This window comes from Benincasa hispida, chromosome 2, assembly GCF_009727055.1.
Source record: "Benincasa hispida cultivar B227 chromosome 2, ASM972705v1, whole genome shotgun sequence".
Classification (NCBI taxonomy): Eukaryota; Viridiplantae; Streptophyta; class Magnoliopsida; order Cucurbitales; family Cucurbitaceae; genus Benincasa; species Benincasa hispida.
The window spans coordinates 16,997,850-17,007,365 of record NC_052350.1 but is presented as its reverse complement, the minus strand read 5'-3'; the positions used below and the strand labels follow the sequence as shown (position 1 = coordinate 17,007,365).

The 9,516-nt window shown below is 32.0% G+C and overlaps 1 protein-coding gene across 1 annotated transcript; it reads left to right on the top strand.

Moving 5' to 3' along the window:
* The first annotated feature begins 1,339 nt into the window (after positions 1 to 1,339).
* On the top strand, positions 1,340 to 6,456 carry LOC120071388 (very-long-chain aldehyde decarbonylase CER3). The gene is made up of 11 exons (XM_039023644.1): positions 1,340 to 1,735; positions 1,821 to 2,041; positions 2,133 to 2,368; positions 2,479 to 2,698; positions 2,983 to 3,110; positions 3,801 to 4,057; positions 4,153 to 4,260; positions 4,719 to 4,925; positions 5,227 to 5,337; positions 5,886 to 6,059; positions 6,160 to 6,456. Exons 1-11 carry the CDS (start codon positions 1,685 to 1,687, stop codon positions 6,328 to 6,330), a joined length of 1,884 nt encoding a protein of 627 aa, XP_038879572.1. The 5' UTR covers positions 1,340 to 1,684; the 3' UTR covers positions 6,331 to 6,456.
* The last annotated feature ends 3,060 nt before the right edge of the window (positions 6,457 to 9,516 follow it).

The window sequence follows — 9,516 nt, the reverse complement described above, 5'->3', positions numbered from 1 at the left end:
TTATGTCTTATTGACTCCTTACGTTGTGGGTCCTAAAAGTTCACAACTTTCCGTTCATAATTCCATTCCTTACCCAAAAGACCTTCTAAAATTGTAACATTTTGAAATCTAAAGACTAAATAAAAACTAAACTCAAACCGAAAGCAAAATAACATTTTACCGTACGCTTGTGTGGTTTTATGGTTGATTCATAATTTACCTCAAAAATCTGATATTGGTGCATAAATGTCCTATTGAGAAGCGAAATAGTTATATCTCGGAATAATTGAAGTTATTATTAAGCTCCTCGTGGAGCAATAGCGTGTGCAAGACAAGTAAAAAGGAAAGGGTTTGCAAGGGCCTAAGCGTGGTAGGGGCAGGGAGGGAGTTATGTGGTGGCTGGTTGGATGGTCCCCAAACACATACCTGACATTTTAAGAAGTAATTTTAGTCAGCTTTCAAAAACAACCCCAAGGAGAAAAAGGAAAATGAAAAAGAATGGGAAAAAAAGTTGGGGGGAAAAGGTCCAAAGTAACCCCTATTCTCCCAACCATAATAAGCATTAAATTTAGGGGAAGTATTATGTGCCATCACTACAGCTGTGCCAGAATATGGGTTTGAACATGAGAAACGCGTACATGAGCATGGGTTATTTGGCCGCCACGAGTAACTACTTAAGTACACCATTGCCATAACCCCTACCCTACCATAACTAATACGAACCAAACTAAACAACTTAAAACAACAGAGAATCGACATCAAAATAATAATTTATTATTACAGTGAAATAGATTAAAGTCTTCTTTAATCATCGATTGATTCAAAAGCTTAAGAGAGTGGATGAACGTAGATTTAATTATATATCACTAACATTACTCTAATTTGTGAGCTTGAAATATGGATAATGTCCAACAAGTGAAAATCAAATATTAAAGAGAAATTTTCACATATAGCAAAAATAAAAAATACTGATCGATACTGATATAGATAGAAGTCTAAAATAATTAAATTTTGCTATTTTATGAAAAATCTCCCAATATTATATGAGGAGGAAATAAACATTGCAAGAGGTTGAGGACATGACCTCTTTGAATTATCTCTACTCTGATACCATTTTAAATGATCGATGAACAAAAAAAAAATTTAAGTTAATGGGTAGATTTATATTTTATATAAAATACTCTTTTAAGGTCAAAATTGTAAATAAGGAAAATAACATGGATTCGATACATCTTAGGGAGATTCAAAGTATGTATGTATGTTTGTACAAAATTGGGAGAGTGTGAAAACGAAGGGAAATGGGAGTGTAATGTATCTACTTGAGTCAACTTCTTTGCACATCGCCAATTTGATTTCTTCACAGCATTTATAAAGGCCGGCCACCCACAGAAGCTGGACCAACAGATTTGTTTCTTTGTTTTTACTTTTCTTTTTTGTTCTATATATAGACTTGCACACACATAAAACTTTGTAGGATTTATATCTGTTCAAAGCTTCTTTAGGACGATTTCAAGGAACCTTCAAAACAAGAAGATTAGAAAGATTTCAGAGTTTCAGTCCTCTTGTTTCTAGCCATTCATAACTTCTTTTTCAAATTATATTCCTTTCCCTCGAGAGATTTGCTCTGGTTTTTCGTTATAAGGAGAAAAATACACACATTAGAGTATATTGAATTGCTGTGGCTTGAGAAATTTGGGATTTAGCAATGGTTGCTCCATTATCATCTTGGCCATGGGACAATTTGGGGATGTTCAAGGTAAACTTTTGGAATATGAAATTCACAAGTGTATTATTGATTTCACATGTGTTTAATTTTTTGTTTTAATTGAATAATGATGCAGTATTTGCTATATGGGCCATTGCTTGCAAAGGGTTTGTACTCATTATATGAAGAAGGGAACATCATAAACAATTGGTGTCTCCATATTCTTTTGATCTCTTTACTCAGAGTGGGAATTCATATCGCTTGGAGTTCCTACAGCAACATGCTTTTCTTGACAAGAAACCGTCGGATTCTTCAACAAGGAGTTGATTTCAAACAGATTGATATGGAATGGGAATGGTATTTAACTATTTAACTATTTAACATTCAAATTACATCAACCCCACATCATTTTCTTTCCAAATAATTAATTTTCTCTTCATAATTTCAGGGATAATTTCTTGTTACTTCAAGCTCTAATGGCTTCCATGATGATTTACCTATTCCCTTCGCTTGGAAATCTTCCTCTTTGGAACACAAAAGGGTTCATTGCAGTTCTAATACTCCATGTTGTAATTGCAGAGCCATTGTTTTACATCTTCCATAGATTCTTCCACTCCAACCACCATCTTTTTACTCATTACCATTCTCTTCATCATTCTTCCCCAGTTCCACAGTCTTTCACAGGTTACCCAACAATTTATTAACTTAAATCTCATTTGGGATCTTCTTAAAATTTGTTTTTTAATCTTAAATCTCTGAAAGTTTTGGTTTTTTGTTCTGTTTTTCCAATAAAGCTGGAAATGCGACAGTTCTGGAACATCTTGCGTGGAGTATGGTAATTGGAGCACCAATTCTTGGAACAAGTCTTCTAGGGTATGGATCGACGGCCATGGTTGTTTGTTACGTTTTGGTATTTGACTTTCTCAGATGCTTAGGGCTTTCCAATGTTGAAGTTGTTCCGCATCGGTTGTTTGAAGCTATCCCAATTTTTCGATATCTACTGTACACTCCAACGTAAGTACTGATTTTTTTTTTCCCCATCTTTTTACACAATATCTGTCTAAAAAGATAAAATTTAAAAGTTGTTGCATTCGTAAGTAATTGAAGCTTGTCGATGAAATTGAAAGCCCCGGCAGCTTCTTGACACCTTTGCCTCTTTTTATTGCATAAATCGCTTTCATCATCAATGAGTAATGCTCTAAAACCACATAAAATAAAAAAGGTAAAAAATATATATACACACCAATTTGTTATTTTGTTTTTACGATTGGTCAAAACTAAAACATGGATTTTATTAGGTACCACACCCTTCACCATACAGAGAAAGGGACCAATTTCTGCCTCTTCATGCCTCTATTTGATGTAATTGGAAACACACTTCATAAAAACTCTTGGGAATTACACAAGGAGAAAAGCTTAAATGCAGGTCTGTCTCCCATCTCACTTCCTTTACTTATGCCTGATCACCCATTGAATGAAGTTAATATATTAATGTTAGTAAGTTTGTGTTTGGATGTAATAGTGTAGAATTGTAAAAAGAAGTTAAAAGGAAAAAAAAAAAAAAGCAGAAAATGGAATTATTCGATAAAGTGAAAAGTAGAGGGAGAAAAATAAAGTTATCCATGGTTATTATTGAAGTTGAGTTGTTTATATCCATTTAAGAAGTTGGTGAGTCAAACAATCCCATATTTGTAGACAATAAACACTAACTTAAGTTGGATTTTAGACTTTTCAATATAATAACTATCTGATACGTGACAAAATATGATTAGACAAGTGGATGAGCGGCAAAAAAAAAAAAATAGAAAACATACTCTATTCAATATTTTTGTTTTCCAGCTTGATTCAATAATCATCATTAACGGGTGGTTACAACTTGGTGTCATTAAAGTGCTAAAGTTCATAAAGATACGGCTCTCACGTTAATGCCTTGAGAAAAGGGTCGTAAATTGCAGATTTTAGGAGTAGACGAAACATTTATGATAGTGTTATCACATTATTAGAAAGTTTTTTTAAGCCAATTGAATACACTTAAATATAGGATGATAAAAAGTAAATGATATATATATATTTGTTTGTTTGTTGAAGTAAATAAGTAAAAATTGAATAAATGCAGGAAAAAATGGGAGGGTTCCTGATTTCGTATTTCTAGCCCATGTGGTGGATGTAACTTCATCAATGCATGCGCCATTTGTATCAAGATTCTTTGCTTCACGTCCCTTTGTGACAAAGTTGTCCTTATTTCCATCATGGCCCATTGCCTTCATAGTGATGCTTATCATGTGGGGCCGCTCTAAAATCTTCCTTTATTCTTACTACAATCTTAGAGATTGGCTTCATCAAACTTGGGTTGTTCCAAGATTTGGATTTCAGGTCATTTATTATTTCTTTTGTTAATTAATTAATAATCACTACTCTCACTTAATGAATACCTAATTCCTAATTATTTGTTTGTTTGTGTGGTACAGTATTTCTTGCCATTTGCAAGAGAAGGCATCAACAAACATATAGAGGATGCAATTCTGAGAGCTGACAAACTGGGGGTTAAGGTCATTAGCCTTGCTGCACTGAATAAGGTAGGTCTTCTTACTTTATTTCTTTTGGCAAAAATGTTTAATAATGTAACTCTGATCATCTCTGAATTGGGTTGGTGGGGGAAATTAATATCTTTCAGTAGTGGGTTTAATCTTTTATATTGTTTGAGGACATGAATCATGTTCTTTCATTTAAGACTCCTGCTCTTAATTAATTTCTTACCTCTCACTATAAAATATACTTCTTTTTTCCCAAAAATACCCTTTTTGTTTAAAGGACAAATGCATTACTCACCCCTACAAACTTGAATACATCCTAGGCTTCACAGAGTCAAGTCCAACCACACAACATAAAAAAACTGACTAGTATTAAAGAAAGAGAAAAACTGGTGAAATGTAGTTGAACAATTTCTTTTAGTAATTTTATGTAATTTTTATCTTATTAAGTTTCTAAAGTCAGAATATTATAATTTGTTTTTGTGGTTAATTTTTGGACGCAGAATGAAGCTCTGAATGGTGGTGGAACACTTTTTGTGGAGAACCATCCAAATCTTAGAGTAAGAGTTGTGCATGGGAATACACTAACAGCGGCTGTGATTCTCAATGAAATTCCAAAGGAGGTTAAAGAAGTGTTTCTAACTGGAGCAACTTCTAAGCTTGGAAGAGCCATTGCTCTCTATCTTTGTCGACGAAAAGTTCGAGTTCTTGTAAGTCTATCGTTCTTCGAAAAATCATTCAATGAAGTAGTCATAAATTATTAAATTACAATCAGATAGTTTTTTTCGAATAATTTATACTCTTTTGTTTTCTTGAAAAAGAAAGTTTTTAATAGGGAAGCATAACTATCACATGTTACTTAGTTTGTACTCTAATATTATTAAAATATATATCACTATTGGACTTGGAATTCAAATTAATTTTAAATTGCTAGATTATAGAGTAAAGTTGACCCTTTTGATTAATGTGCTTCCTTTAATTACATTTTTTTCCCCAAAAAATTCCTTATAGATGCTTACACTTTCAACGGAAAGATTTGAGAAAATACAAAAGGAAGCACCTGCGGATTGTCAAAACTACTTGGTTCAGGTTACTAAGTACCAAGCTGCCCGCAATTGCAAGGTAATTACTAACATGTTTGGATTGACATCTTTTTAAATGCTTTATATATATAACACTTTTTGAAGCACTCAGAAACAGACCTGAAATAAGCATTTAAATATAACAACTTACTAAAAATGGATGGTTTGCCTTGAAATATTGTCAATCAATGTGACATGCTAATAGTTATGTGGGTAAATTTCGTGGTAATGGCAATGGATGGAGCTTTTAGAACTAATAATTAAATATATAATAATATTTTTAAACAATATATAGTAATATTTTTAAACAATTACAAATATAGTAAAATTTATTAGTGATGGACTATTACGGATAGATTTTTATTAGTGATAGACTTTATTATTGATAGATTCTTACTAATAATATAGTCTAGTACTGATTATTCCGAAGACTTGATCTAAAATTTTGCTATATCTAAAAATTATTTTAGTTTGGGCTATATCTACGCATTCACAACTACCCTAAATTTAAACATGCAAAGCTTCTGGTGCATGTCTTTTTTGTGATACATTAACTCATCATGTAAAAGTGTTGTCAAACTCAAACAGACTTGGATTGTTGGGAAGTGGATCACTCCAAGAGAGCAAAGTTGGGCCCCAAGTGGAACTCACTTTCATCAATTTGTAGTCCCTCCCATCTTAGCTTTCAGAAAAGATTGCACATACGGTGAACTTGCCGCCATGCGATTGCCTGATGACGTTCAAGGCCTTGGCAATTGCGAGGTATTAATTGATAGTCTCATGTTTTGATATCATGTTAATTTTTTTTATTTATACTTTTTAACGGAGAGAGGTGGTTGTTTCGGGTGTTTGCTTGGGGCAGTATACGATGAGTCGAGGAGTGGTACACGCATGTCACGCGGGAGGAGTGGTGCACCACCTAGAAGGGTGGACTCACCATGAAGTTGGGGCTTTGGACGTGGATAGAATTGACCTTGTTTGGGAGGCAGCTCTAAAACATGGCCTAAAACCAGTCTCCTCCACAAAAAAATAAATCTGACCCTTTCTTCCTTTTCAATGCATTAATCAAAAAAAAGTAATTACAAATATGATTTGGTATATGTGAACTCGAACCAATGAATTGAAGCATTTCATTATTGCAAAGGCCTTTTTGTTCGTTGCATCATGTCTACTTACTATATATATGTGTTTTCTTTGTCAACAAAATTAAAGAAATTAAAAAAGTACCTGATTGCTATCCCAACACTATAATCCACAAGCATATGATAATATGATCATAATCCCACAAAAACAAAGATGAATTCAGCAATACAATCTAGAATTCGGTTCAACAACTTACAAATACATGAAAATAAGGAAAATTCCTAAAAACCCAAACTAAAAGTATTACCTTAGCTCATAATTGTCATGATCGACATCAAGCAATTGTTTAGGTGCATGAATAGATCAAAAGGATGGAGAAAATAGAGAGAAATCATGGTTGAGTCAGTTGGAATCAGAGATACCTTTAACCTAGCGACTAAAAGAACTATTTATAAAATCGGGTTGGTGTTGTGATGCTAGGTTGCAATATCGTGACGCTGACGGAAATCTACGTGTGTTGAACTTTAGAGCGTCTTGACATCGTGTGCTTTTCACGTAAAAAGGGGCATTCTACAGCATTGAGCATGGCACCATAAGGCGTTGTCATGCCATGCTGGTAGGAGAAAAATGGTAATTCTTCACTCTTTCCTTCCTGGTTGGTGCAATTTGGCCTGTTTCAGCCTGTTTTAGCTCCATTCTGTCACTAACACTTGATTCTACCTGTAATGTGCTCGGAACCTTAAAATACAAAATAAACATGTAAAATCCAAGAACAATCCTGAATTAAGTGGAGCAAGATAGCATATTTTCAATACTATCAATCACCCCCAACTTAATTCTTGATCATCCTCGAGCAAGATAGAGTAAAGCACACAATCACTCAAATATATGCTCATTTAAATTGCATAGTTCCTTACTCTAGTTTCGAACGTCTCCTAAGATTTAACTTGTACTCAACAATGAAACCAATTCATATTCAGTCAATGAAACACAATTTAAAACTAATTCTAAACTTATCCACATAAGAAGAAGTTCAAAGTTTTTTTAATTAAGTCTTAGCAACCTGGAATGATTTTAAATAACTCTCAATTTGGTTTCTCCCTATACTGGCTCATGCACTAACTATCAAGTGCCAAAAAAAAAAACCAAAGAAATAATATGTCAACTTAGGCGCCTGAAATTAAATTCTTGGTCCCTAAACTTGAATTTATTTGACCTAGGGGCATTAGCTTTCACACATTACTACAAGAAACTATACTAACTCTTTTCTTGCAAGTGTCCTAACTAATCACAACAAATGTAGCTCTTTCTACCCCTAGCCATGCATAAACATTACAAGTTCATAATTTATTTTTTTTTCACAATAGTTTCTTTTCAGTCCAACAATAAATCAATTTATTTTTTTAGCAGGGTATAAATCATTTTTACACCTGATTGTTACATTACAACCTATCATGCAAGACACTCTTTAATCAATGGGTCTATTAGAATGACAATAAAAATACAAGTTATATAATACAATTCTAAGCATGCAAGACCTAATATAGGTAGACAAATTAAAGAACTTAAGCGTGCATGAAAAATAAGAAATTTTTTTTTAAAAAAAAGGACTAAAAATCATGATTTTTCAGCTCAAATATCATTTCATACAAATTAAAATCATAAGGGAGTGTGTCATCAACTAGTCATAATAATGAACCAATAAACATGAACAAACATGCATATAAAACACACAAACAAAATCGCCTGAGTTCAGATTCTAAATGCTTTATACACACACAAACATTACATTGTATATATATACTATATATGTATATATACTTATATACATACATTGTCATATATACATTTTATATATGTTGAAATTTACCAAATACTATTTTACTTCTTTTCACAGCTAATTTTTCTAAGAGCAGAGCTGCTACCAATTATTTTAAAAGCAAAAGTCTTATTTTAGACATAATAATTAAAATAGATTTATAATTTAACCTTTTTTTTAAAAAAAAAGATTGTAATTTAAAATTTTAAATAATTGTTTTGTAGATTAATTTTTAAATATTAAGGAAAATAGTTTTATTTTTAAAAAAATGAATATGATATACTTTTTTTAAAAAATGATGTATTCAACTCATGAAAAATAGAAAATAGATTTGATTAGGTGAGAAAAAGATAAATACATAAAAATAAATCTTCTTTTTAAAGTATAAAATTGAAAACTAAATATTAATTAAATTCTAGATTTTAGAAGAATTTAAAAGCCGGAAGGATACTACTTCTAAAGTCAACACGTGTTTTTAAAATTGATTTTAACTCATTTAATTTAAATCTATTTTATCAAACGCAAAAAATTGTTAAGATTTTTTTTTTTCAAATAACTTTTTGACATAGCTAACGTAATGTCAAACGTAGCCTAATACCATTCCACAAACAATCGGCAGCTTTGGCTGTTGAATTACCATTAATACCTTGATGTAGTTTGCTTGAAAATATCACTTCTATACACCTACTTATTATTATTATTTTTACTGTTGCTTGTTACTTTTTTAATCATAACTTTAGTACTTCCAAAATTGAGTTTTTGAAGTAAAAGATATTGTCCATCCGTCTTACATGAAGGATACTCTCAAAGAGACTTCTGTATCCCACACATTTAACTATTAAACTCTCAAATTTTAATTATCCATACCCATCCAATAAAACTCATGATTCAAACAGGTCATTACGAGCAATGACTATGGTTTAGTACTTAAATACTTGAACAATCGATGTGATCGGCTTCTTATCTGCTGCTATATTTAACTAGCACTATACCTTAATTTCCCTTGCATTTTGAAGTTTGCCAACGAATAGAGACAAAACTCCTTAAAAGTCAAAATGGTAAATTTGACCAAATTTTGATTTAGTCAAAATTGAAGGAAGTGTTTTTGGTTGTGAATTAGATATCGGGCTTGACCCATTATGCTCACTTAGGTCTTCTAGCAAGTATGTGTGTGGTATATATATTTATGTTTGTTAGATCGGGATTTATCTTCGCCTATAAAATCTTACTAAGCAAATAATATTTATAATTCATCGAATTACTACTTATAGGAAAAATTAAAAGGATATTGTCTTTTTAGAAACTATATAGGAAAAT